This window comes from Oryctolagus cuniculus, chromosome 3 (genome assembly GCF_051225735.1).
Source record: "Oryctolagus cuniculus isolate XC-2025 breed Fujian yellow rabbit chromosome 3, ASM5122573v1, whole genome shotgun sequence".
Classification (NCBI taxonomy): Eukaryota; Metazoa; Chordata; class Mammalia; order Lagomorpha; family Leporidae; genus Oryctolagus; species Oryctolagus cuniculus.
In genome coordinates this window covers 1,026,387-1,054,320 of record NC_142869.1, presented here as the reverse complement: position 1 = coordinate 1,054,320, position 27,934 = coordinate 1,026,387, and the positions used below count along the sequence as shown (strand labels likewise).

Here is a 27,934-nt window from a genome sequence, read left to right as displayed (position 1 = left end):
GCCAGCGCGGGGGGCAGCGCGGCGGGACGGTGCGTGCAGATTTCGGCTGGGGGCGGGGAAGCTCCTGATTGGAGCGCGCCGGGCGTGATGTCACGTCCGGCGGGGGAAGCCCTGCCTCGGCGCCCCCTCCCCGGCCCCCGCCCCGCCCCCACAGGTGGTGCCGCCGCCCTGGGCGCCGGCGAGGGGGGCCGCCCTGGGGACCCCGGACGCGCGGTTCGCACTGCCCCCGGCTCCTCCCGCCGCGCCCGAGCAGCCGGCCGGTTGGCGCGGGCGGGGTGAGCCTCGGGTGTCCCGAGAGCCGAGGAGCCCCGGTGCGCCCCGGATCGTGCCCCGCCCCTCCCCTCTCCCGCGGCCGCCGAGGGGCCGGGCCGGCGGCGGGGGAGGCGCCGAGCCGGGGCTGCGCGCTCGCCCGCCGCGCTCTGGGCGGCCCGACCGAGCGGCCGGACCGAGCGCCCCGCGCGCCCCGCGCCTCCGTCGCCGCCGGCTTTGTTGTCTCCGCCTGCGGACCGCGCGCCGCGCGTCGGGACCTTGGCTCTGCCCTTCTCGGACGGGGGCTGCGCGGGGCCCGGCCGGGATCCGAACGGGGCGCGGGCGGGCGGCTGGGGGCGCCGCCGCCGCGCCATGGCGCTCCGGGCCCGACGCTGGTGGCTGCTGTGCGCGGCCGCCGCGCTCGTCTCCTGCGCCCGCGGGGACCCCGCCAGCAAAAGCCGGAGCTGCAGCGAAGTCCGCCAGATCTACGGGGCCAAGGGCTTCAGCCTGAGCGACGTGCCCCAGGCGGAGATCTCGGGTGAGTGAGGCCCGCACCCCAGCGCCCCGCGGCTCCCCGCGCGGCCACTCGCGCGGAACACCGGCCCGGCTGGCCCGCACCCCCACGGCCCTCGCTGCCCCGCTCCGCGCCCGCGGTCCCCGGGCGCACGCCGGCCCTTCTCGGCGAAGCTGCTCTCGCCGGGCTGCGGGCCAGGCGGTCCCCCTCTCGGCGCGCTCCTCCCGGGGGCAGCCAGCCGGCCGCCCTCGCCGCGGGGCGGGCTGACCTGCCCGGGGCTGCCCGCAGAGTCTCTGGCGACGGGAGCCTGAGTGGGTCTTGCGGGTGGACCCCCCCCCCCGAACCCGGTGGCGGACGGGGAAACGGGGTCCGGACTGCGCGACCCGAGCCGGCGGGCGGAACGTGGCGCTGCGCAGGAATTCTGCTCTCCAACTTGTGCCCGCCCGCGCCCCCGCCCTTGCGAGCGCCGGGCCCCGCCGGGCACTGCGGCCGCCTGGGACTGCGAGGCCAGCTGCAGGTGGTCGGCGCCTTGGATCCCGCCCAGGGCCTGCCCTGCCTTTGTCGGAGCGGCGCGCTCGTTCGCTCGCCGCGGCCGCCTCAGCCCTGCAGCTGCCTGCAGGCGCAGCCCCTCCCTGCCGCCCGAAGAGCTCCAGGGACGGAGTGCCTGTGGGGTGGGGCGGTGGGCGCAGCTTTCCGAGGCCCGCCCAGACCCCCGCGTCCCCCTCAAACGAGTGTAAAGCCTCGCTGGCCACTGTGAGCCGGAGCTCGGCACCCCTGGTTCCGGGTGGGCGGGCGCGCCCAGATGGTGACATGGGGATGGCAGGTGCCCACTGCCGGGTGGGGGGTGCTCTGTGGCCTGCCATGCCCCCGGCACCCGCCCCAGGACAGGCCTTCCCCTGCCTCCCTCTGCAGATGCAGGCCTGGTCGTCAGCCCTGGACCAGCCCGTCTGGGAGGCTGCACACCTGGGTGCCCGGCAGCACCCGGCCCTGGCAGTGTCGGGCTCACGCCCTGCCTCCTCCCCTACACGAGCATGAACTTGACCTGGGCGTCCCTGGCATTGCTGCCGAATCCGGGGGTGGCTGAGGAGCTGCCCCCGCTCTGGGGCTCAGCTGTGGCATCCGCCGGCTGCCCTGAGCTTGCTCGCCGCTGCTGGCCGCTATCCCACTGAGGCAGACAGAAGCAGAGTTTGGGCAGCCGTAGGGGTGAGGAGGGGGAGGGCTGGGCCGGTGGGCCTGGGGCTTGTCCCCTTGGACAGGGAGCACAGTGGGACAGGGACCAGCGAGTGGTGTTGGTTTCTACGTGGAGGGGTGGGGGTGCCGCCCTCCCCCAGGCCTGTGAGGCGGGGGCAACCTCCCTGCTTGCCTGTGCCCTGCAAGGGCACTGCTCCCTCCAGACCCCTCTCTGCACTGCCCCCGCGACCCCACAGGGCCAGAGCTTGTGTGGGCACCACTGGGGTCGAGAGAGGCTGGGTGGCCTCCAGGGCCACCGCAGTCCTCGGGGCAGCCAAGCCCAGCGTCCCCTCTGCCTGGCGCCACCAGGCCTGGCCTCCGTGAGCCGGGCGCCCTCTGGTGGCGCTTTGTCCACGAACCTCCCTCCGTGGCCTGGGGCTGCCCTGGGCCCCTGCTGCAGGCTGCGGTTCCACTGAGGGCCTGGGGGTGGCCGCCTGTTGGGCTTTGGCACTGGGCTCAGCTGGCCAGGCCTGGGGAGGCAGCAGAGACCCCCCCCCGGAAGGGAGCGGGCAGGAGGCCTGGGCTGAGCTGGCCTCTGCAGCGTGGGCTGAGGAGCCAGGAGTGGGGACACAGCAGCCGCTGGCGGGGCGGCGTGGGGGCAGGGCGGGCTCCTGGTCCCTACTTTCTGGACAGCCCAGCCAGGTGGTGCTGACGATGGTCGTCCCGGGGGGCAGGTGAGGCAGCAGGCCTGGGAGGGGCGCTCCCGGGGACGGCAGGGGGACGAGGGTCGAGGTCCTGCCGCCCAGCCTTAGCACACCAGTTGCTCTCTGCGTGCCCGTCTGCGTGTCCGCTGCGTGGGCCACTGCTGCCAGGTTCTCTCTTGCAGCCACAGAGCCTGGCCCCCAGTGGGGGCTCCGTAGGGCAGCCGGGGTTGGAGTGAGGCACTGAGGGTGAGGAGCTTGTCATGACTCGGCCCTGTTCTCGGGGTCTCTACGCCTGGGTCAGAGGGTGAGCCCTGGGGGGAAGGAGGATGAGGCTGGGGACAGGAGCTGCCTGCCAGCTGGGGTGGACCCCGGCACACCCTGGAGCCTGCACGCAGGGCTCAGCCTGGGGGGCCCTCAGCAGGACCCCCTGCTTCTGCACGCCGGCTCTGACGTCCTGGGGGCAGGTCCTGGCTACACCCAGGCCCCTCGCTCGTGGGCAGAGGGAAGCCGCCTGGGCCACCACGCCTCCCTGCCCCGGAGGTCCTTGATGCCATGTGGCTCAGCCCGGGCCCCCAGGGCGGCCCTCGGCCTCGGGCTGTGCTGCTGCCCTGTGGGTTTCATCATCCCCAGCCTGAGGACTGGGCAGCCCCAGGGGAGCCGGGCTCCAGCAGGCCACCTGCGTGACGCAACAGCCCGGGTCCGCGCCGGAGCTCCAAGCCGCCTGCCGGCTCCTCCAGAAGCTGGGGAGAGGGAGAGGCATCCCATGTCCCTGTGTCTCCCAGCAATCTCGGGCGCTGTGTGGACGGCCTCAGCCCACGGCCCTCTGCACAGATCCACACACACCCTCCGCGGGCTCCGACGTCCAGGAGCTGAGATGGGGGCTTAGGAGCTTGAGGGTCTGGCCGGCACTCCGGACGGAGCAGAGCCCTCCGAGCCTGCTTCCTCTGGAATCCCGCCCCAGCCTCTGTCCATGCTGACAGTGCTGCCCGGCTCAGCCTCCCACGTGGCCAGGCCTCTCGCTGCTGTGGCAGGGCCACAGGGCACACGCTGAGTGCTGGCCAGAGGAGGGAGAGGGTCCACACACGTAGGCCACAGAACCACTGCGTGGGCACAGGTGTCAGCCGAAGGCCAGGAGAGGGGCTGGCCCCAGGCACGGGGAGCGGAGAGAGTGGACCCTGGCCTGGAGCCAGAGCTCCCTGCCTGGCCTGGCTCGGTGGTCTCTGGAGACCCAGGCCCTCTCTGCTCAGCCCTAGCCTTGCCTGGGGTCTCCTTGGCTGGAGCCGGGAGCCAGCCCCCGTGGTGTGCAGCTGTCAGGGCAGCCATGTGGGGCGAGTCTCTGCCCTGAGAGCGGCGCCAGGCCACGGCCGAGGGCCTGAGCGTGGGCTCCTGGTGGCCACGCCTGCTGACCGCCTGCCTGCCCTGCCCTAGTCTGGCTAGGAGCAGGTCTGGGCAGGTGCCCTGGGCCGCTTAGAAGTGGCCAGGGTGGGGCCGGCGTGGCGCGGGGGTGGGGAGGCGGTCTCCGGGAGTGGCCTGGTCCTCCTCTGGCTCCCAGGTCAAGGCGGCCAGGCATCCGCCCACTCCCCAGCTGTTCCTGGTCAGCATTGGGTGTGGCGGCCGCACACCTGCTGCTCGGATTCAGGGACAGCGGGGAATTCTGGGTAGCTGTAGGAGCCTGGGGTCCTATACCCCGCCCTTGCCTGCCTGCACCTTGGCTGTGACTCCTCCCACTTCCTGCTGTGTGCACCTTGGCCAGACCACCATGGGCACACCCTGCCCTGGTGCCTGCTCCCTGCTCTGCTCACGGTGGCAGATCCCGGTGCTGCCGTGTGCCCGCAGGGCCCGGGTGCAGAGGCTCGGGGTTCTGCGTTTCTGGGGACAGGCAGGCGGGCGCGGCGCCCCGCAGGGGTGTGGTTTGTCGGCAGCCTTTGGCATCCCCAGGCTCATCATCCTCCCAGGGCGCTGCGCGGGGCCAGGCCATCTCCCCTTTCGTGGGGTGCCAGGGGTGACCGTGGGGCCAGTCCATCTCCCCTTTCGTGGGGTGCCAGGGGTGACCGTGGGGCCAGGCCATCTCCCCTTTCGTGGGGTGCCAGGGGTGACCGTGGGGCCAGTCCATATCCCCTTTCGTGGGGTGCCAGGGGTGACCGTGGGGCCAGGCCATCTCCCCTTTCGTGGGGTGCCAGGGGTGACCGTGGGGCCAGTCCATCTCCCCTTTCGTGGGGTGCCAGGGGTGACCGTGGGGCCAGGCCATCTCCCCTTTCGTGGGGTGCCAGGGGTGACCGCGGGGCCAGTCCATCTCCCCTTTCGTGGGGTGCCAGGGGTGACCGTGGGGCCAGGCCATCTCCCCTTTCGTGGGGTGCCAGGGGTGACCGCGGGGCCAGTCCATCTCCCCTTTCGTGGGGTGCCAGGGGTGACCGTGGGGCCAGGCCATCTCCCCTTTCGTGGGGTGCCAGGGGTGACCGTGGGGCCAGGCCATCTCCCCTTTCGTGGGGTGCCAGGGGTGACCGTGGGGCCAGGCCATCTCCCCTTTCGTGGGGTGCCAGGGGTGACCGTGGGGCCAGTCCATCTCCCCTTTCGTGGGGTGCCAGGGGTGACCGTGGGGCCAGTCCATCTCCCCTTTCGTGGGGTGCCAGGGGTGACCGCGGGGCCAGTCCATCTCCCCTTTCGTGGGGTGCCAGGGGTGACCGTGGGGCCAGGCCATCTCCCCTTTCGTGGGGTGCCAGGGGTGACCGCGGGGCCAGTCCATCTCCCCTTTCGTGGGGTGCCAGGGGTGACCGTGGGGCCAGGCCATCTCCCCTTTCGTGGGGTGCCAGGGGTGACCGTGGGGCCAGGCCATCTCCCCTTTCGTGGGGTGCCAGGGGTGATCGTGGGGCCAGTCCATCTCCCCTTTCGTGGGGTGCCAGGGGTGATCGTGGGGCCAGTCCATCTCCCCTTTCGTGGGGTGCCAGGGGTGACCGTGGGGCCAGGCCATCTCCCCTTTCGTGGGGTGCCAGGGGTGATCGTGGGGCCAGTCCATCTCCCCTTTCGTGGGGTGCCAGGGGTGACCGTGGGGCCAGTCCATCTCCCCTTTCGTGGGGTGCCAGGGGTGACCGTGGGGCCAGTCCGTCTCCCCTTTCGTGGGGTGCCAGGGGTGATGGAGCAGCAGCCCCAGCGTGATTTGCCTTTGCCAGCTGTGAAGACCCCACACTCACAACCACGGGGCGAGGAGCCCGGCTGTGAGTGGAGGTCGCTCCCAGCCCTCCTGCCCCTCCTGTGGGACTTGTGTCTCGGGGCAGAGCCCTGGGCTCTGGCTCTGCCCTGACTGGGGCCCCCAAGGACAAGGCCAAGCCTCCTGGTGGCTCTGTCCCGCCCTGGGGCTGGGCCAGGCGTGGGATGGGGTCAGCCCCGCCTCCTGTTGCCGCAGCCGCCCCCTGACGACTCTGCGCGTGTTCTGGGCAGTGGCTGGAGCTGTGGCCGCTCACACCGACACATCCTGTGGCTGTGAGGGGGCAGTGAGACAGGACCCTAGGGCCCCGGTAGGGGGTGGAGTCATGGCTCAGAGGCTGGCTGGGGTCCCCACGGAATGCGAGACCCCCAGGCAGCACTGGGGCCGGGAGGTGGGGCAGGGTCCAGAGGCAGACAGGAGCCTCGAAGCCGCCGTCTAAGATTCAGCCCAGCTGGGTGGGCTGCTCATTTGTGCAAGGGCTCCTGGGTTTTGGTGCCTCGGCTGGGTGACAGGACCGCCCCTGGGGACCCCGGCAGCCTGCTCCTTTGCCTGCTGCTGCCCCGCAGGCCAGGGCGGCCAGCACAGAGGGCAGCCCTTGGCAGACTCCGCTGGGCCTGGGGAGACAGAAAGCCAGAGGCAGCACCGGGGGCCAGAGCTCCACAAGGCCAGCCTGGCCACGCCGCAAAGGACGCCTCCCAGGCTGGCCCTGGGGTCAGCGGGCGGGGCTGTTGGTGGACAGCACAGGCTCTGCAAACCAACGGTGGGGGCCTGGGCTGGAGCTGGCGGTCAGGGAGGCCCTCGGGCAGCCCGCCCCTCCCACCCCCACCCCCACACATCCAGCTGCTGCTGGGGCTCCCGATGGCCACACCTCTGTGAGCAGAAGGGCGGGGAGTCCCGGGGAGGGCCCAGCTGGAGGCCCCACCAGACTCCCACCTGTGCCAAGTCGCTCTGGTTCCAGCCCAGGTGCCTGGGTGGGCCCCGTGGGGAGTCGGGAGGGGCGCAGCCACCCACGCTGCCTCTCCCTGCCAGGGGACACGGGTGCCCTCAGTGTGTCCGCCTGCAAGGTCAGGCCAGGATGGAGCGCCAGGACGCGGGCATAACAGCCCCCAGGGGCAAGGAGCGTCCCCCGAGGCCAAGAGTGGGAGGCTGAGGGAGGGTCACCGAGAGGGGAGGATCCTGCCGGCCGGCTGGCTGAAGACAGAGGGTCAGGCTTGTCCCGGCCGTGGCCAGCCGCACCCAGTGGGCCTCCTGAGGTCACTCCCTGAGTCCTGCTGTCCTGCTGCCTGGGGAGGACACGGAGGGGCTGGTCGGGCGGTGAGCCCGAGGCCTTCATCTTCCTGTCCCTGTCCCCACAAGTTCAGGGTCCAGGGAGAAATGCAGGGCCTCCCCTGGGCCTGGTCTGCACCCAGCCGGTGCCCCAGCGCGGGTGGGTGTGGGCGCAGTGCCTCCCGCTCCGCCTGGACGGGCGCCGCCCTGCTCCCCGGCAGGGACGTGTGCTTGGTTCACCCTCAGCAGGGACGCTCACCTTTGTGCAGGGGCCCCAGACACGAGGGCGGCCATCGCGGGCCCCCATCCCGGGGCCCTGACCCCCCGCCCAGCTCCCTCTGGAGTAGCTGTGTGTGATGGCCACGCGTGGCTGTGGGGGCCACGGGGAGCACGGGCCCCCCTCCCCCTGCCTGTGACCGCTTGCCAGGCCCTGGGGAGGAAGCGGATGCCACCTACAGCCAGGGTCGGCGCAGGTGCTCATGGACCTCAGGACGCCGGGCCGACAGCCACGTGATGGGGACGGGGCCCACAGTCTCCATGTCCCTGCTTCTGCGCCCTGACGTCCAGGGTGGGCGCCCCCTCTCCAGTGCGTGTCCTGGTGTGGTTCAGACTCACTCAGGGAGGCCACACCCCGGGGGGAGGTTTAGTTCCCAGCCAGGAGCGGCTGCGTGGGGCTTTTGCCGTCACAGTGGCGGGGGTGTGGTCTGGGGGCCTTTTGAGAAGCAGGGGGAGCTGGGGCAGGGGTGGGAGGTGCCGGCCGCTCTGGAAGGGCGGGCAGGAGGGCGAAGGCGTGTCATTCCAAGCTGGGGCCCTTGGCTGAGTGCACAGCTGAGGCTTGGGGATAGGATTGGGGAGCTGGTGGGCGTGGCTGACAGCAGGTACACCCCCTGCTGTGACCTCTAAGCACACCGCAGCCTCTTTTCCCTGCCCAGGGATGCCTCCTGGTCCCTTGACCTTTGTGCTGTGAGTCTCACTGAGCTGCGCCCACTGCTGGGCCAGCAGAGCAGTGTTCCTGGGAGAGGGAGGGGCGCCCCGTGTCCCCCAGGGGGTGTTTTGTATCAGAATGTGGCTTCATCCCAATTCGAGTGTCATCCCAAGCAGGGCCTTGGGCTTCCGTGGATGCCCCGGGGGTCAGGGGTCAGAACACCCTGTGCCAAATACCGCCCGTGGCGACTGCAGGAGGGGGCGGGGCAGCGCCAGGGCTGAGGAAGGGGCTGGCCACCTGCCCACTGGGGCGGGGCACGGTGACAGAGCACAGCCCAGGCCCAGCTTCCGCCGAGCCCCTACTGTGTGCGGGCCCCTGTCCTCGGTGCTGAAGCAAAGCCACCAACGAGGCACGCACGCACTGTGCAGCCTCGGACACACACACCCCCGGGCTGCACCTGCCAGGCTGAGGGGTGCGCGCACCCCCACCACGAGGGCCCCTCCCACTGCGCACCACAGCCCTCCTTGCCTGGTCCTGGCGCTGGACTGTGAGGCTGGACGGCCATCTCCCCCTCCTGGTGCACGGCCCAGGATTCCTGGGGCTTCTCCCCAGTCAGGAGCCCAGCACCCGCCTTCTCCTGCCAGTATTTGCAGTCTGAGGCCAGGAGTCCCCAGTGCTGGGGCCCGCTTGTGGGAAGGGCCAGAGAGGAGACGGGGATGGGGGAGACGAGGCGGACCCGTGCTCCTGTGTCTGCACAGCCAGAGGTGGCGGGCGAGGGCGGGGCAGAGCAGGTCAGCCGGCAGAGTGGGGGCCGGCACGAGATCCAGAATCCAGAGGGCCACACCTGAGCTGCTCTGGGGCGGCCTCCTTTGTCGGGTGCCCTCAGTGTGGGCACCGTGGTGCTGGCCGGCGAGGGCCAGCCTGGGCAATGGCAAGAGGAGGAAGCCTGCTGACCCTGGAGACCAGTAGGAGGGGACGGGGTCAGTACAGCTGCTGCCTCCAGGGGTCTCACGCCACCATATCCTGGAGGTCCTGTTACTGTCCCTCTGCCCTCTCCCCAGGATGGGACTGCCCTCCCCCCAGGCCACCTGCCCGAGCTTTGTACCCCACCTCTGTCCTCCAGGCCTGAGTCTGGGTGGAGACGGGGCAGGACCAGGACACCAGGTGCTTGGGGCCAGTTCCCACTGCCGTGGAGATGCAGTTCAGTCTGGACGTCCCTGAGACCTGAGCCGGGGCCCAGGGGGGCTGCCCTGGGAGGGCAGGGCCCACGCACCTGCTCTGACTTATCCTGGGCCCGAGCCCTCATCCCTGGGCTCAGCAGGGCTGGGGAGGGGCTGAGCTGTGCCCACCTCCCCACAGCCCTGACCCTAGGCTCTGGTTTTGCGAGAGCAGTCTCTTCTCCACACGGGGGCCGCTGGGCCATCTGGGGGTCCAGGGTGCCCTGGGCCCTGGTCAGCCGTGGACCCTCATTCCCTCCAGGAGGCACTCGGGCCAGGAGGGAGGTCTGGGAGTGGGCGGGTCCCTTTCCTTGGTCTTCCCGTCATGAGCTGGGTACGGTCCTGTCCACCTCTGAGTGTGCTGAGTTTGGGAGAGGCCCGTGCGTGGTTCTCCAAGGAGGCTGGGGGCTGGGGAAGCGACACCACCTCCCTCTCCCGCAGCCGGGGCAGCCCGGGAGCCACCCACAGGTGACAGGTGCTGCGGGCCGGGAAGCTCACTGGCTTCGGGCAGGGACCCCACACCTCATGAGGGGCTGTCGGATTTAGCAGATAGACATCGGGCACCCCGGGTAGACACTCGATTGGGACTCCTGCATCCCCGGGAGCGCCTGGGTTTGTGTCCAGCGTCCTGCTGGTGTGCACCCTGGGAGGCAGCAGGTCCCTGCCCCCGACCTGGGGGACCTGCACGGAGTTCCCTGCTCCATCTGTCCCCACCTGCAGCAGGCATTTGGGAAGTGAACCGATGGATGGGAAATCTCTCTCTCTCTGCCTTTCAAATAAGTAATTTCTTGAAAACACAAAACACCCAGTCAAGTTCGAGTTTCAGGTGGAGACTCATTCTGTAGATGCTGTTTCAAGCATTTTAATACTTCAGTGTAAGTGCATGTGCAGAATCGTGTCAGGGCGTGAGTGTCCCGTGTCCTTGTCCCGGGTGGCGTGCCGAGGAGGCCGTTTGCTTGTGGTCCGGCGAGCACAGCACCGCGTGTCCATCTTACCAACTCTGACGGGCACAGCTCTGCGCCCACTGCCATCACCCACCCCACACCCTCCCCATCCTGCTCCCCGAAGCTGAGAGCTGGACCCCCGGGGGCCGAGCAGCACCTGTCTGGGGGTGCCCGGCTCAGGTCGCCTGGTACCCGGTCCTTGCTGTCTGGCTGTGTCCTGGCTGGGCTTAGGACTTCTCTCTTTCTTGGGGCCGGGCGGCCTGGCCTCGGCCTTGCACGGCAGCTGTGCCGCCGGGGATGTGGGTGGGGGGACCTCCGCTCCCTGCCGAGAGTGGGGGGGGGGCCTGTGCACGCCCCACTCACGTTCTGGACAAGCGTTTTAAGCTAAGAAACGACTCATTGTGCATCTGAAATCCAGTGTCGCTGGCACTCGGCTGTGTCTGCACCGGTTCGGTCCCGGGCGTTGGCTCCGTCGGGGGAAGAACGAGCCCTGCAAGGCTGAGAGGGCTCGGGACATGGACCGTGGCAGGGCTGAGCCTCCTGGCTATCACAGCAGGGGCTCAGGGTCCCCGCGCCACGCAGCGCCTCCGGGAGAAGGCGCTGGCCTGGGGAGAAACTGCCAGCCGTGAGCGTGGGCAGTCGGCCCCTCTCACGCACACCTGCTCCCTTAGCGCCAGGTCTGGCACAGGTGCTGGGCAGTTAGAGGTGGGAGAAAGGGAGTGGAGCCCCCCCCGCCCGCATAGCTGCCCTCCTGGCCGTGGCCCCCCAAGCCTGGGGCTCCTTGCATCTTCAGCATTGGCCATGACCACTGAGCAGGCCAGGGTGTGGGGAGACCGCTGGCCGGCCGCCTGGCTCTGCCACAGCACCCCACACCTGGTGTCTGCAGGCAGCTGGGACTGCAGCCCCCCCCGGTAAAACTCCCCTTCCTGGGGGGTCGTGGATGCTGTCCTGCCCTGGCAAGGTCCTTCCCAGCAGGCCTGTGTGTCCCCAGGTGCAGGTGGGGGTGCAGGACCTGGCCGCGGGGCACAGAGGGTGACGGTGAGCCATGTTGCAGGACTCACGGGTGGACAGGGGTGGTCGGAGTGACTGTGGGTGCCCAGCGGGAACTCGGGGTGCGGGCCTGGGCGGAGAGCAGAGCAGCCCGCGCAGGGCAGGTGGGCGCTGGCCGGGTGCGGGGGCGCCGGCGCGCGGCGGTGCTGGGAGCCGCCCTCGCCGCGCGCCCTGTGCGCTGGGGCGCCGCAGCGCTGCCCGGTGCCGGAGCCGCAGAGCCCCGGGAGCCCGGCAGGACTCGCCGGCCCCGCGACGCCGCCCAGGGCGCACCGCAGCTGGAGATGCCGCCGACCCCGGCCCACCGGCCCCTGCCCCGTTTTCACTCGCTCCTCGCTGCCATCCACACCCGCTCAGCCCCGCCGCAGCCCTTCCCTTCCCCAGCCCTGCCCCTTGGGACCCCCACCCATCCATCACCGCCCGCCCACCCTCTCCCGCGCCCCTCCCCTGCCCCCCTCCTGCGGCAGCCCCCCTCCCTCTTCTGCCGAGCCCCCTCCCCCGCCGGCCGCGCCCACTGCGGCAGCCCCTGCGCCGCCAATCGCGCGCCCGCGCCCCTCCCCTCGCCACGGCTGCCGCAGCCCCCGCCCACTGCGCCAGCGCCCCCTCCCCGCACGCCGCCAGCGCCGCTCCAGACCCCTGCGCTGCCCGCCGGCTTGCGGTCCTCGGCGGGCGACTGGCGACCCGCACCTGGGGGCCGGGCCCTGGCGGATGCGGTCGAACCTTTGTTCTGCTGCCTGCGCAGACCCTGCGGGCTGGGGGCGGCGGCGGAGGAGTGCGGCGGCGGAGGGGCTCCTGGGCGCTGCCACTTGGGTGAAAGGGTTGCGGGGCGCCGGGTGGGAGGTTGCGGGGAGTCAAGGAAGCCGGGCTGTGGTTGCCGTGGGCACGGAGTGGACCTGGGGAAGGGTCACAGAGCAGCTGCTCGGGTCCGAGCCTGTACGGGGGCTGACAGCCTGGGAGGCTCACCTGTCGGCTGGAAAAGCCCCCTGTGGGCGGTGGGAAGGGTGGGGGCGGCCCTGGGCGTGCGGGGGGCGCTGGGACTGTCGGTAGGGAGCACCTGCCAAGGCTCCCGGCGGCCAGTCTGCGGGGCTCTGCGGGGCCTGGCGCCCTCATTCCCCTGCAGTCTCCTTGGGACAGCTGCTGGTGGGGGGGTGGGGCGCTGTGAGGGCGGGGGTCTTGCTGCCGCTTTGGCGGGGGCTGCTGTGCGGCTGTGCCAGCAGGTGGCAGGAGGGCTGGCACCTGCCTGACTGAGCCACTGCTGGCAGAGGCTGAGTGGGGGAAGGGGTCGCTGCCTCTGCTGGGGGGGGGGGGCGGAGACTGTGAGTCCGCGCGTTGTGGGGTTTGGACCTGGGGGCCCTGGGGTGGCCCAACCTGCCATGAAGTGAGCACCTGGAGCCGCTCCCCCGGGGTGGGGGTGGGGGTGATCTCCCAGTGACCTAGAGAGGGGGCAGCCCCAGTGCAGATGGGGGAGGACGGGCGCGGTGCCTCCCTCCGTTGGGACGGGGGTGAGAGGAGGGAGGGGCACGCACCCCCACACGGGTACCCCTCCTGGCCTGAGGCCTCTCCTTTCCCTGGGTGTTGAGCCAGAGAAGGGAGGTGCTTGGCATGGAGGGAGGGCCGGAGGACAGAGTGCAGCTCTGTGGGCCAGACCGGCGTGCCCCCCACCATGCTCCCAGGAGGGGTCGGCTTGCAGGGCCGCCCCCGCCCCTGAAGGCCAGCACCAGCAGAGCCGCCCAGAGGCCGGAGTCAAGCTGGACCAGAGCTCAGTAGCCGGGGCTCTGACCGCACCGGGCCTCAGGGGCTGCCCGGCCCAGCCTGCCCGGGGCCCTCGGGCCAGCGCCCAGGCTCTGGCTCCGTGTCTTCACTCCCGTGTTTGTCCGAGGAGGGAGGGAGGGACGGGGGCTGTGCTGGGGCCGCTGGAATAGCACAGGCCGCCGGGCTGGCTGGGCGGGGTGGCTGGGGGTGGCCGGGGCGCCGTGGCCTCTGCACCTGGAGGTGGCTGGGGGCTCAGCAGGGACGTGCACGGCGGGAGTGGCCCTCAAGGTGGACCCCTGGCCTGAGGAGGCTGGGCCCGCCTCCGCGCACAGCAGCATGGCCTGGGGGCCGTCATCACCTGCCCCCAGCACACTCCCAGCGCTGTGCTGGCCTGGCCTGCTAAGGGACGGGGCCGGGTAGCTGCTCAGCCCCTTCCCCGCAGGTGGGCCTGGCCCTGTGGAGGACCTGGTGTGGGAGGGGGTCCAGCTCTGGACAGCGCCCCCCTCCCCCGGGAGGGCCAGGGAGCTGAGTGAGGGGGTGCGGGCGGGTCCTCCGTCCCAGCCCTGGCTGCCCGGCAGCGCCCACGAGGGCAGGATGGGGAGCCCAGTCTCTGGCAGGCTAGGTGTCTCTGAGCCCTGGCCTGGGAGCAGGCACAGTCCCCACCCCCAGCTGCCCCCCAAGGCCCTCCTGCCTGGAAGGAGGCTGGTTCCGACCCGGTGCACCACAGCCGCCTGCCCGGCTGGTTCCAGGATGCACGGGGCTGGCTTCTGGGACAGGCTCCACCGACACACTCAACGGCCTCTCACCGGGGTACCTTAGGTCATGAGGCGGAGGCTGGGGAGCGGGCAAACCTCAGAACATTCCAGAACTGAGCCCCCTAGGCCCGGACCCCAACCTGAGAAAGCTCCCTTCCCGACCTCGGCCTCTCCCTGGTGCGGGCGTAGGGCACATTGGCTCCAGGCCCGCCTGCCCCAGGCTCCGTGGATGTGGCTGGCCCACCCCTCCCATCAACAAGACGGGCAGAGCTTGGCGGGCCCGGCCAGGGGCTCCAGGCCTCCCCACCCACGGGTGGGGCTTACATCCTGCAGCCCCCAGCTCTGGGGACAGAGTCAGGCCTGGGGCCCTGCTCACTGAGCACGTGGGAGGGACTGCCCGGGCCCAGGGACCCTGGGAGGCGGGGTCCGGCCTGGGAGGGCCAGGACCTGGGCGGGGAACAGGGACGACAGACCTCCGCTCCGTGGGCCTCAGCGTGCTGGTCTCGAAGCTTTCACCAGAACGTGGCATCTCTGAGCCCGAGGGTCAGCGGGCGACGCCCTGGGCGGGGTGCATGGTTGGCGGGGCCCAGCCCCAGGCCCCACGGCGCCGGCTGCTCCAAGGCCTGTGCGCAGAGTCCCGTGGGGCTGCCTATGGCTCCTGGCTGGGCACCCACTGTGGGAGGTGGGTGCCTCACCCCCTGCTGCCGGTGTGGGGCAGAAGAGGCCTGCACTCCCTCCTCTCCTCTGCCCAGCTCTGGGCCCTGGACCAGGGGCACCTGCTAGGCCTGGAACCCATCACTTGGAGCCTTGAGACTGCGGCCCCCTTCCACCCCACACGGAACCCAGCCCTGGCTCTGCTGGGCCCCAGGACAGGCTCCCTGCCGTGTCGGGCAGCAGGGCCACGCTGGGCTGGGAGTGGCCGCACTGGGGGACACCCCTCCCTTGGGGCAGGGGGTGGCACCCTGTTCTGGCTCCCAAGCCTCGGCCTCCCTCATGCCGGCCCCTCCCCACAGGCGAGCACCTGCGGATCTGCCCTCACGGCTACACCTGCTGCACCAGTGAGATGGAGGAGAACCTGGCGAACCGCAGCCGCGGGGAGCTGGAGACAGCGCTGCGGGAGAGCGGCCGCGGCCTGCAGGCCATGCTGGCCGCCCAGCTGCGCAGCTTTGACGGTGAGCGCAGGCCATGGAGGCCCCGTGGGGCCCCCGAGGGTGGGGTTAGCACTTTGGGGCTGGGATTTGGGGGATTGCAGTGAGCAGAGGGTGAGCCAGGCACTGGGGACCTAGAGCCCCTGCCCCACCCAGGAGGCCGCCCTTGACCCTGTGGAGCCACAGGCGGGGGGATGCTGGGGGTCCTGCGTGGCCCCTGCAGCCTCAGGCGTGGAAGTCAGCTGTCTTCTTGGGGTCACTGGCCCCTCAGCCCTTCCTGGGGCCCCACACAGGTCCTGGCCTGAGGCATGACACCCACAGGGTGCCACGGGGGGGACCTCATCATGCCCCTGGTCAGCCAGCGGCACAGCCTGCGTGCCTCAGTGATGCCGGAGATGTGTTGGGGCAGAGGTGGGAGGTGTTGAGGGGGCTTGGCCAAGGCTGCCAGGGGGTCTCTTGTCCTAGCCAGGCCCTGGGAGTCGGTGTGAGGACTCGGGCCTTAGAGGCCCTGGTGGCCCAGGGTCCTGGGGACGCCGTGGGTCTGCCCCAGCCACGGGGCGGCGCTGGGCCTCCGGGCAGGGGGGCGGGGGATGTCCGGGGCCGTGGTCCAGGCCCAGGGCCTCACGCCGCCGGCCTGCCTGCAGACCACTTCCAGCAGCTGCTGAACGACTCGGAGCGGGCGCTGCACGCCGCCTTCCCTGGGGTCTTCGGGCCGCTGTACACGCAGAACGCCAAGGCCTTCAGCGACCTGTACGCCGAGCTGCGCCTCTACTACCGCGGCGCCAACCTGCACCTGGAGGAGACGCTGGCCGACTTCTGGGCGCGCCTGCTCGAGCGCCTCTTCCGGCAGCTGCACCCCCAGCTGCTGCTGCCGGACGACTACCTGGACTGCCTGGGCAAGCAGGCCGAGGCGCTGCGGCCGTTCGGCGAGGCCCCGCGCGAGCTGCGCCTGCGGGCCACCCGCGCCTTCGTGGCAGCCCGCGCCTTCGTGCAGGGCCTGGGCGTGGCTGGTGATGTGGTCCGCAGGGTGGCGCAGGTGCGTCCGGGGACCCTAAGCCCTGCCCCCCCAAACCCAGCCCCTCCGAACCTTGCAGTGACCTGGGCAGGAGACAGAGCAGCGGGCTGGGGGCACCTGAGGCCAGGCCCCCTGGGTTAGGGCATGAGGAGGGGCCCAGCCTCCAGCCCCCACCCCGGCCAGGGTTCCTGGGAAGTTGCCCAGCCCCCAACTGCATGGCCCCTGGGGTTGGGAGACAGCAGGGTGCCGACAAGTGCCGGCCTGTAGCTCCTGGCAGTGTCCCCAAGGCTGGCCAGGGCCCAGGCCCCTCAGGCTGGTTGGGGTGCCCCGTCCCTGGCAGGAGGCCCAGCTCAGACTGCCTGTGCTCCCCAGGTGCCCCTGGGCCCCGAGTGCTCCCGGGCGGTCATGAAGCTGCTGTACTGTGCGCACTGCCTGGGCGTCCCCGGCGCCCGGCCCTGCCCCGACTACTGCCGGAACGTGCTCAAGGGCTGCCTGGCCAACCAGGCCGACCTGGACGCCGAGTGGAGGAACCTCCTGGGTGAGCCCCCCACCCCCACCCCCACCCCCCAGCTGCCAGGGCTGTCCGGCAAGGGGCGCGCACACCAGGGCCGGCTCCGGGCGGGCTGTGGGTCCGGGCACAGATTCCCGTCCGTTTGCCCGAGTGGTGCCGAGGGGAGTCCTGGGGGCCGTGGTTCTTTGTCCTTCCCCACCATAACACGGACATGCACTGAGAGCTGGCAGGCTGGCACACGTGCGAGCTGATATGGACCTGATGTGTACCTAGCGCGCGGGCGGCTGGCATGTACATGTGCAGCTGTGAGATGGGTCGGCGTGCGTGTTGTCCAACATGAAAGTGCTCACGTGTGCCTAGGCCAAGACATGGTCCCCAGCACACATGATGTCCGTGGGAAGGTATGTTGTGAGCCAACGAGAAAGCTTGTCGACACACGTGAGCCTTGCAAATGCTTGCGCACGCGGGAGAGGTGGCGAATGCACAGGCAAGCCACGTGGCTCGCGAGTTCACGAGCCGTCACACCTGCACACACGTGTGGACGTAGGGGGGGCCAGCAAGCGTGTGGTGTGACTACCCAGGCCAGCTGCACACGTGCCCCTGGGGTCCCCGTGGTGCTGGCTGTGCGTCACGTGACGTGTGCGTGTTGGCCCCGTGGCAGACTCCATGGTGCTCATCACTGACAAGTTCTGGGGCCCCTCGGGCGCGGAGAGCGTCCTCGGCAGCGTGCACCTGTGGCTGGCAGACGCCGTCAGCACCCTCCAGAACAACAGGGACTCGCTCACGGCCAAGGTGCGCGCGCGCGGGGCCGCGGGGCAGGGGGCTGCTGTGGCCCCGTGCGACCCTGCCAGGACCCTGTGGTGTCTTCCCAGGTCATCCAGGGCTGTGGAAACCCCAAGGTCAACCCCCAGAGCACTGGGCCCGAGGAGAAACGGCGCCAGGGCAAGCTCACGCTGCAGGAGAAACCTCCGTCAGGCACGCTGGCCAAGCTGGTGAGTGCCCCCCACGCGGCTGGGGCCTGGCCAGGACTGAGCGCCCCCCACCCCCCGCCCCATGGCTGGGGCCTGGCCAGGGCTGAGTGCCCCCCTGCCCTGCGGCTGGGGCCTGGCAGGGAGGTAGTTGGAGGGGAGGACAGGCCAGGGTGGGCTGGTCCCGGCCACCCAGTGGCCTCACCGCTGCCCGGCAGGTCTCCGAGGCCAAGGCCCAGCTCCGTGACGTCCAGGACTTCTGGATCAGCCTGCCAGGGACACTGTGCAGTGAGAAGATGGCCGTGAGCTCCGGCAGCGACGACCGCTGCTGGAACGGCATGGCCAAGGGCCGGTAGGTGCCACTGGCCGCTGACCATCCCACCCACGTGTCCTGGCTGGGCCCCGGGCCTGGGCCGTGTCCTCCATGTGCCGTACTGTGGACACATGGACACGGGAGGCTGGAGTGGGAGGCCTCCCTCCTGGGGGCCTGCGTGGGGTTCATCGGCCACTGGGGGTCCCGGGCTAGCACAGTGACCCGAGGCCCCACCCACCCCGTCCCCAGGTACCTCCCTGAGGTGATGGGTGACGGCCTAGCCAACCAGATCAACAACCCCGAGGTGGAGGTGGACATCACCAAGCCGGACATGACCATCCGCCAGCAGATCATGCAGCTCAAGATCATGACCAACCGGCTGCGCGGCGCCTTCAGCGGCAACGACGTGGACTTCCAGGACGCCAGTGAGGGCGGGCAGGGGTGGGGCGGGGCGGGGCGGGCGGTCCCCCGGGGCCCTCGGCCCTGTGCTCCCCCGTGGCTTCAGGGGCCCTGCTGCTGCCTGGGCGGGGACACCAAGCCCCCCTTTCCTCATGGCCGCGGGGCACCGTTGAGGCCTGGCTGGGGTGGGGCACTGACACGGGCCCCGCTGCTGTGGCCCTGGGGTCCCTGGGCAGGGCCGGACCTGCTGAGCCTCCCGTCCCCCTCCCCAGGTGACGACGGCAGCGGCTCAGGCAGCGGAGGTGGCTGCCCGGAGGACGTGTGCGGCCGGAGGGCGGGCAGGAAGAGCTCGGGCTCGCGGACGCCCCTGACCCACGCCCTGCCTGGCCTGTCGGAGCGCGAGGGGCAGCAGACCACAGCCGCCGGCTGCCCCCAGCCCCAGGCCTCGCTGCTGCTCCTGCTCCTCAGCCCGGTCCTGGCGGCGGCCGGGCCCCGGTGGCGGTAACTGCCCCCGGCCCAGGGACGGAGGCCAAGGACAACTTTGCCAAAACACAGAACAGATACTCGACTCCCCTTGGCCGGGGGGTGGGGCACAGCGGCTCTGACCCCACGGCTTGGCCTCCGCCTCTGCCCTGGCACTCAGTTTGTGCGAGACCCTCAGGTCAGCGGGGAGCCTGCGCTCTCAAAAGCCATGCATTTCAGGGACCTCAGGGGCACCCTGCTGCCCCCCCAGCTCCCCCCACCCGAGGCCTGCGGAGGTGGCCGGAAGCCACGCCTCACCGGAGGCCACGAATGGCCTGTGCCTTCCTCACCTTCCTCCTCCCAGTGGGGGCGGGCTGCAGGGCCCAGCCGACGGCCTCCCCCAAGCCCTGGGCAGGCGGGTGGGGTCTGCTTCGGCTCTGGCGGGTCTTCCCAGGCCACGCATGCCCCCTCCACCTCGGTGAGGGCTCTGAGCCACACCCACCCTCCCGTGCCAGCTGGCCCTGTCCAATGGGGCCCTCAGATCCACGGTGAGGGGGCCCCCAGAACATGGATGCGGCCACTCTGTCTACTCTTCCAGGGCGGGGTGCTGTCCCCAGCCCCGAGGGAGGCAGCACCGACCCCCCCACCCTGGACAGGAGCCAGGTCCCAGGTCAGGGTGTCCCTGGCCACAAGGGATGTGGGTGGCTGGGGAGCTGCAGCTCAGATCAAACGCCCGGTCCCTCCCTGGGCCCGGCCAGCTGTGCGGAGGAGCAGGGCTGTGGCGGCCACGGGCTACTGTGGACAGTCTCAGCCTGATCCTGCTCACCCAGGCCCCTCCCACCATCTCCCAAATGGCCTTGGAGGGACCCAGAACCACCCTGGACCCTGGTGGCCATCCCTGGTCCCAGGACCTGTGTCTCCCTAGCTCGCCCAGCAGTCAGGGCCGCTGCCCCCAGGCCAGGAAATGGGACGGCGAGGGTCTGGGGATGCCGAGCCGCCGTGGCCAGGGGTCATCTGGGAAGGCCGCTTAGCGCTTCTGGTTCTTGCTGGGGCCCAGAGGCCTCCTGCCAACACCGCGGGCTGATGTTTGCTCACTGCTCCACCAGGGCGGCCCAGGCCCACAGCTGCCCCCTGCACAGCCCTGCGCATGCCAGCCAGGCAGGGGTCGTGGCAGGAGCTGGGCATGGGCCCTGGAACAGCAACCGCCCAGGTGCCAGGGTGGCAGCACCCATGCTGCCCTGGAGGGGGCGCTGCGCTGCGCTGCGGCCTGCCCGGTCCCTGCCGCTCGGTGTGACCCTCGAGTCCATGTGTGAATAAAAGGCTAGAGACCCACGGCACAAGGCCTCCTGTCCGCATCCCTCCTTCCTGCCCCTCGCTCACCACTGCGGGGCGTGGCCCAGGGTGCACTGGGAGATGGGAGGGGCTTCAGCACAGATTGTCCCCAGCCAGCCACTCACAGGGGCCTTGGGCAGGCTCAAGCTCCTGGTAGGTGGCCGAGGCCAGGGCACAGGGACCAGCACTGCCCCTGGCCAGGCTGGGCCTGGTGTGACCCGAGGGGCGGGGGTTTAGTCTTCCCCAGCCACCCTCGTCCCCAAGCCAAGGGCCCTGCCTCGTCCCTAGGGTGCCCGTCCCTGCAGGCTCACACGGTGGCGGGCTCCCCGGTCAGAGGCAGCAGAGCCCACGCGGACACAGCAGCCTGGGCCCTGCACGTGCTTTATTCGGGAGCTGCACTCCGCAGCCCCCACCCAGGCCCTGAGTGCTGGGGTCCCGGCAGCCCCCTGGGCTCCAGCGCAGCTCCACGTGGGCCTCCAGGCCCCTCCCCGCCCTGCCCGGTCACCGCAGCGTCCTTGCCCTCTGCCCCTCCACGGTCCCAGGAAGCCGAGCGCCCGGTGGCCCAGCTCCTGCCCTGCGAGCCCGGCCAGCCCCAGCCTGGGTGGGCCAGGACGCAGCCGCAGCAGCTCCCCGTGGTCACTGCACGCCGTAGCCAGAGTGCACGTGCTTCGGGTGGCCCCGTGGCGTCCTGGTGCTCCCCGCGTCCTGAGGGGCCCCCTTGCTTGGCTCTTTCTGCAGCTTCCGGGAGCTCCGCGTGAGCCAGGAGGAATAGTGATGCTCCCTGGCTGTGGGGAGAGGGCGCAGTCAGACAGGGCAGGTGGGGGGAGGGCGCGGGGCAGACGGAGAGCTCAGAGCTCGCGGGGCAGGCGGGGGCAGGTGGGAGGGCAGACAGCTCGCAGGGCTTACGGGAGAGGGTGTAGGGCAGACAGGGCAGGCGGGGGCAGATGGTGGGAGGCAGAGGGAGAGGGTGTAGGTCAGATGGGGGAGAGGGTGCAGGTCAGGTGGGGGGAGGGTGGGGGGCAGGGTGGGGCAGACGGCCAGCTTGCAGGGTAGACGGGGAGAGGGCAGGCGGCGACAGACAGTTGGGGGTAGACAAGGGGAGGGCACAGGGCAGGTGGGGGGGAGGGTGCAGGGCAGATGGGAGCAGGTGGGGGACAGAGCTCGCAAGGTAGACGGGAGAGGGAACAGGGCAGACGGGGGGAGGGCGCAGGGCAGACGGGAGGGGGCAGACAGGGGAGAAGGTGCAGGACAGACGGGGGCAGGCAGGGGCAGGGAGCAGATGGGGAGAGATGAGGCAGACAGGCAGGTAGGGGACATACTGGGGGCATGTGGGGGGCAGGGAGCAGGTGAGAGCAGACAGGGACATGGGGGCTGAGTAGCAGGTATGGACAGATGGGGACGATGTGGGGGCAGGCGGGGCACAGACAGAACGGTCACCCGCCCGCCCTGCTCAGCCTGGACGTGCCCTCCCGTGGGCCGGAGAGAGGCCTCCTTGCCCTCTGCTTCCTGTGGGGATCCAGGAAGCCATAAACGCCGCCGGAGCCACACTGTGGACAGAAGGTGGCCCCTTGACCCCCAGAAGTGGCCCCCAGCCCCTGTGGACGGCTCTGGCGTGCCAGTGCAGGTGTCAGCAGCGCACACAAAGGTACAGGCGTGCGCATGCTCCTACATGCGTGTGCGTTCCATGGGGACCCCATGTGCACCCTCCCCCAGGGCCAGGCCCCATGAGAACTGCATCCGGGACCCTGCTGTCCCTCAGGGTTAGCAGGCAAGACGGAGCCCCACCCCCAAGTCCACCTCCCTAGCCTCAGGGCAGCGCAGGGCATCTGCTGGACACAGAGGACAGGGCCAGTGCAGGCCAGAGCGCTAAAGCCGAGCAGCACCTGGGGGAGGTGGGGGACCCCAGGGCCATGAGGCGAGGAGTTGGGAGACCCCACCCCCACCCCACAGAGAAACGAACCCGTGGCTCTGCCAGTGAGCACCAGCGAATCCAGACGCTTCCTCCGCGGGCACAGCCTTCCCAGCTCCCAGCCCAGTCTTCTGAGCCCAGCGTGGGGAAACAGAGTCCCCAGGATGCGCCAGGCAGACATGTGGTCGGGCCTGCCGGCCTCCCACCCCCCAAGGACATGCGGCCGCCCAGGGGAGGGTCTGGTTTGGAAAGGTGACAGCAGCTCAGGCAACACCTCTGACACACCTCCCACCCTCACCATGTCCCAGTGTGAGCAGACTCCAGACCCAGCTTCTCACGAGTAAGCTAAACCCACAGGCCCTCGCCAACACGGATGGAAGCCCCACAGCCTCTGTGGGCGGTGGCGGCTCCCACATCTCCGGCAGGGACTTGTGTGACAGGTGCACCTGACAGCAGGCGGGGCTGCCGCTGGAGCTGAGACCAGGGTGTCCCTGTGCACTCAGGGGTGACAACAGGACTCTGCTCTCTGCAGACGGGGGCTGGGCTGGGAGGGCCAGCAGGGAGAGGGTGTCTAGGACATGGACACACCGAAGTGGGGCTGGAACCAAGACCTGGCCCTGCCCCCAGAGAGCAGAGAGCCCACCCCTCCCACACAGGCTCTCAGCCTGAATGGAGCCCTGGCCACAAAGACCGGGCCCCAGACTCCGCGAGGACGACGACTGGAGAGAGCAGCAGAGAGGAGATCTGCACTCAGGCCAGGACCCCGCCCGTCACAGAGCAAGGGGTCTGCGTCCCAGGACCTCCAACTGCTGCTGCCGGAACAAGGAGCGAAGGTGGCTCCGCAATCTCACCGCTGAGCAAGCCGGCCCAGAGACGGCAGGTTCCCAGCTGCACGCACGACGGGGCCACGTGAGAGGGACCACGTGAAGGCCTCCCACATGGACACGACAGGGGACATGTGAGGGCCTCCCACACGGACACGACAGGGGACACGTGAGAGGGACCATGTGAGAACCTCCCACATGGACACGACGGGGGACACGTGAGGGCCTCCCACACTGACACAACGGGGGACATGTGAGAGGGACCACATGAGGGCCTCCCACATGGACACAACGGGGGACACGTGAGAGGGACCACATGAGGGCCTCCCACATGGACACAATGGGGGACACGTAATGGGGGACACGTGAGAAGGGCCACGTGAGAGCCTCCCACAGATATGACAGGGGACATGTAGAGGGACCACGTGAGGGCCTCCCACATGGACACCATGGGGGACACGTGAGAGCCTCCCACATGGACACAATGGGGGACACATACGAGGGACCACATGAAAGTTTCCCATGTGGACATGACAGGGGACATGTAGAGGGACCACGTGAGGGCCTCCCACGCAGACATGGCGGGGGACATGTGAGGGCCTCCCATGTGCACACAACAAGGGACACGTGAGGCTTCCCACGTGGACACAACAGGCAGCATGACAGGAGAGCTGAGATTACACACACACACACACACACACACACGGCATACACAGACGGCGACCACTGCGGGGAGAAATGCCCGCTGCATCTGTCTTCCACTCTCAGAGGACTCTTAACTGGGCAGCAGTAGTGCCCGCCACATGGGAGGTGTGACGGGCGGCTGCCAGCCCAGCTCCAGGGCGGGACAAGGCAAGGCGAGGGGCCTAGGCCCCCTGTGCCCCCTGTGGCCCCCTGACGTGGCGTGGTTCTAGTTTTAATATCGCACAGGTGGATCCGCGTCCCTCGAGCCTCCGTGAGGAGCACAAGCCCCGCGCAGCGGGAGGAGCAGGGGTGGTCACTGAAGGCAGCCAGGCCTGGGCTGTGGCGGGCGGGGCACAGGGACTCCGGGGGAGCAGGCTGGGCCCTCAGCTATGCTGCCTGCACCTCCACAGAGCACGGGGCTCCAGACGCCCACACATTCCGGGCCCTTTGTCTCATCACAGTCTTCTGGGCCGGAACCCGAGCCCCACCCCGGCCTCCTCCCCTCTCAGACTCCACACCTGCTTCCACTGGCAGCCCCCGCTGATGGTCACCTGGCCAAGCTCCAGGCAGCTGCCCACTCCCCGAAAGGGCAGCCCACCCTGCCCCAGTCTGAAATGGGGCCCCTCCGTGTGGGGCCCGTCAGCCCCTCGGCACCCAAGGGTCCCCGGCCTGCCTGGTCCTTGTCTCTCAGGGGCCTGTCCAGCTCGGACACTGCTGCCTCCTCCTGCCTCTCCACAGCCCCTCTGGCCCGGCTTCCCTTCCAAATCAGACCCGAATCCTGCCCTCTGCCCTCCCCATCCAGCCTCACTTCATGGACGCCGTGGGACTGGGCAGGCGGCCGCGCCTCCTCCCCAGACTGGGGTGGGGGGCCGTGAGCTGGTGCTGAGCCCAGTCCCGCCCAGGAGAGGACCCGAGAGTCCAGGCGCGCGGGGGCTGTGGAGGAGCAGGGCAGACAGCAGAGGGTCAGGGGGGCGGACTGCTGGCCTCAGCCTGAGGGAGGGGACACCAGGTCCTCCCAGCAGGGCAGACTCAAGCCCCAGCACCCCAGCGTCTCCACCCCAGGGACTCCCCGGCTGGGTGTGTCCGGGGAGGGCAGAAAAGGCCCCAGCATTCCTGCTTCTTCCTGCAGAGCCAGGATGGGCCTTGGGGCAGAAAAGGGCTGGGCACCCACGAGAGCCACAGGCCGGGCCGGGAGAGCCCCCAGGACACACGCCGGGGAGGGAGAGGAGGAAGCAGAGCCCAGGGCAGGGGCTGGAGCAGGGGCCGGGGCAGGTGGTCCGCTCAGTCCTCCGGAGCTCAGCGCAGGAGCAGCTGAGAACTTTCTGGAAGGGCAGGGCCTGGGGTGGTAGCCCAGGGGTGGGTGCCGCTTGCTCAGAGCACTCTGGGCGCTGGACTCCGACAGCCTGGCCCATAGAGGGGACGCTGACCACAGAGCCGGCGACACCCCGAGGCTCTCTACCAGACCCAGCTGCTCCCCCATTTGGGCACTGCTGGCCTCTCCCACACATGAGGCCTGGCATGCACACAGCGGGGCTGGGGGTCACACGGTCCCTCTACCTTCCCCAGACGCTGCAGTGACTGCTACGACTCCGGGAGAGCTGGCCAGGTTCTGGAATATTCTGAAGATGGAGGAAACCAAATCCCAGGCAAACCGGATGCTCCAAGTGAATGAAGAGGAAGAAGAGCTGTGGCTGGAGCCGTCAGAGGTCGTGGGGCTGTGAGGGTGGAGCGGGGGCTGGGTAGGAAGACGCACCCTGGAGCCAGCAGGCAGGGACCAGGCTGGGCGAGGGCAAGCAACAGGTAAAGGTTCCCGGGCCAGAAATGAAGCCACACTTATAGAATGACCGAAGAGCAAACGTGGAAGTCCAATCATCTATGGAGAGGAGTGAGCGCCTTGTGTCCACCTGAGAGACAGTCACTGTGTGCCCACAAGGCCGCGAGTGCCCATCACTGCCACAGCCACTGCCACCTAAAGCCACCACTGCCACCACTACCACTGTCCCCTCCGCCACTGCCACCTAAGGCTGCCAGGCCGAAGGACTCGCCACCTCCACCTGCAGAGACCGTGGCAGCCACCACAGTGGCCACGGTGCAGGTCTCCTTCACCACGTGCGGGGACAATGTGGTCGTCATGTGACCATGAGAGGGACGGACCTCCCTGCAGAGCCACCTGTCCACTGGGGGATGTGGCCTCCATGTGCCGGCCACTGAGTCAGCAGCTGGGCCCCCGCCCTGAGCCAACAGCTCCTGCCTGGCAGAGTTTGCCGTCCAACACGTGGGGGACACAGGGCAGAGGCAAGGGCCCCCAGCTGCTGACACAGTGCTGGACTCAGTCCCAGCCCCTGCCCACACCCCCCTATCTAGCAGCCACCATCCCACGCAGCTCTCCCCTGGCACGCAGGCTCTCAGGCAGCAGGGACAGAGGACGGGCTCCCTACAGGTGTGACCCAGAGAGGAGACCGGAGCAGCAAGGGGCAGGCAGCTGGGCCGGGCCTCATGGGCAGCAGGGCATGGTGGCTGCTGGGAGGCCCTGGGCCCAGCAGGCAAGGGTGGGAGGAGCTGCCCTGGGGCCGGCAGGGCTGTGAGACCACAAGTAGGACAGGGGAGGTGATGGCAAAAGGTTCTAGAAGTGGCTGGACTGAGCGGGCGTTGGGGGCAGAGCTGTGCTGAGTGCCCGGTGAGGAGGACGAGTGATCTCTGACAGCCCAGGAGCCAAGCACAGTCCTGCCTCAGCCCTAGGGGCCGGGACCTGGGGGCCCTGGGCACCCAGCCAGCCCACAAAGGGCACAAGTCCCCAAGACATTTCTGGTCTTGACAATCGCTAATTCATCGGAAAGAGTGGTGGTGGCTGGTGCCTTTCGGGGGCCCTGAGGAGAGGGAGGTCTGGTCGGCAGGTGCACAGCCACAGGGGCACCTGCAGCACCCAGGACAGGAGGCGCGTGTGACCCAGGGGAGGGGCACCCAGTCCACTGCCCATCTGGGGGAAGATCTAGCGAGGAGGCTCCCGTGCCTTATGAGCAAGACTATCACAGTCATGCACAAAGCGGCTGTAAAGACCTGGGCACGTGAGGCCATGAGTGCCCGCCACTCCTCATCCACCCGTCCCTCGGCAGGTCAGGCTCCAGGGACAGCTCAGAAACGCGAAGGAGAAGCACTCGGCACAGCCAAGTTCTAGCTGCCAGAAGGTTCTGCCCATACAAGGCAGGAAGGACTGCTACCATTTGGAGAGCCATCTCAATGCCAGGAAGCTGAACTCTCCAACAGAAGGGAATGGGGGGGGTCGCCTCTGCACATGGACAAAGCCACGTGGAAGCCACAGCTCAGCAGTGAGAGGTGCAGAGGGACCCTCGCCCGCCACCTGAACCTCAAAGAGCACTCTGAGAACACAGTCGACCACACTGCTAACACTGACTTATTTCACAAAGGGCACAACAGACAGGAGACGGCGCGTGTACACACCCTTTAAGGCGTGAAAACACATCATGGCATGCCTACAACCAGGCACCACGCTGGCTGACACGCAGAGTGTAGAAAGTAGGCGGCTGACAGAAACCAGTCAGCAGTGTATGAAGTACTCATGAGAAACTATGGGGTGCAGCTGTGTGAGCATGTGTGTGAGGATATGTACACGTGTCTGGTGTGAGGATGTGTCCATGGGAAAGCACACATGTGTGAGCATGTGTGTGAGGATGTGTACATGGGAATGCACGTGTGAGCAGGTATGTGATGGTGTGCACATGGGAAAGTGCACATGTGTGCAGGTGTGAGGATGTGCACATGTGAATGTGTGAGCATGTGTGTGAGGGTGTGTACATGTGAATGCATGTGTGTGTAGGTGTGAGGATGTGTCCGTGGGAAAGTACATGTGTGTGCAGGTGTGTGAGGATGTGTCCATGGGAGAGTACATGCGTGTCCAGGTGTGAGGATGTGTACATGGGAAAGTACATATGTGTGAGCATGTGTGTGAGGATGTATACATGTGAATGCACGTGTGAGCAGGTATGTGAGGATGTGTACACGTGAATGCATGTGTGAGCAGGTGTGTGAGGATGTGTCCATGGGAGAGTACATGCGTGTCCAGGTGTGAGGATGTGTACATGGGAAAGTACATATGTGCAGGTGGGAGGATGTGTACACGTGAGTGCATGTGTGAGCATGTATGTGAGGATGTGTCCATGGGAGAGTACCTGCGTGTCCAGGTGTGAGAATGTGTACATGGGAAAGTACATGTGTGCAGGTGGGAGGATGTGTACACGTGAGTGCATGTGTGAGCATGTATGTGAGGATGTGTCCATGGGAGAGTACATGCGTGTCCAGGTGTGAGGATGTGTGCATGGGAAAGTACAGGTGTGTGCAGGTGTGAGGATGTGCACATGTGAATGCACGTGTGTGCAGGCACGTGAGGAGGTATACATGGGAATGTGCATGTGTGGGCGGATGTGTACATAGGAAAGTACACATGTGTGCAGGTGAGGATGTGTACATGAGAAAGTGCACATGTGTGCGTGAGGATGCATACATGCAGAAGTGCACGTGTGCAAGTGTGAGGATGTGTTACATGGAAAGTGCATGTGTGTGCACAGGTTCCAGCACAGATGAAAGTGTAAGCTCAAAATTCTTGTCT

The 27,934-nt window shown here is 68.9% G+C and overlaps 2 protein-coding genes across 7 annotated transcripts in view; one reads left to right on the top strand and one right to left on the bottom strand.

Moving 5' to 3' along the window:
- Positions 1–118: 118 nt before the first annotated feature.
- On the top strand, positions 119–19,898 carry GPC1 (glypican 1). Its single transcript, XM_051839349.2, has 9 exons — positions 119–787; positions 14,759–14,917; positions 15,538–15,929; positions 16,281–16,446; positions 17,081–17,211; positions 17,292–17,411; positions 17,606–17,739; positions 17,950–18,125; positions 18,372–19,898. Exons 1-9 carry the CDS (start codon positions 622–624, stop codon positions 18,602–18,604), a joined length of 1,677 nt encoding a protein of 558 aa, XP_051695309.1. The 5' UTR covers positions 119–621; the 3' UTR covers positions 18,605–19,898.
- ANKMY1 (ankyrin repeat and MYND domain containing 1) overlaps positions 19,269–27,934 on the bottom strand; it is a 44,145-nt gene continuing 35,479 nt past the window's right edge. For 5 of the 6 annotated variants that reach the window (XM_089328756.1, XM_089328755.1, XM_089328758.1 and 2 more), the window contains one exon: positions 19,269–20,678. In XM_089328756.1, the coding sequence (XP_089184882.1) occupies positions 20,530–20,678 (149 nt within the window). In that variant the 3' untranslated portion in view covers positions 19,269–20,529. The remainder of the gene's footprint in view (positions 20,679–27,934) is intronic. The other variant, XR_016231302.1, reaches the window with a different exon arrangement.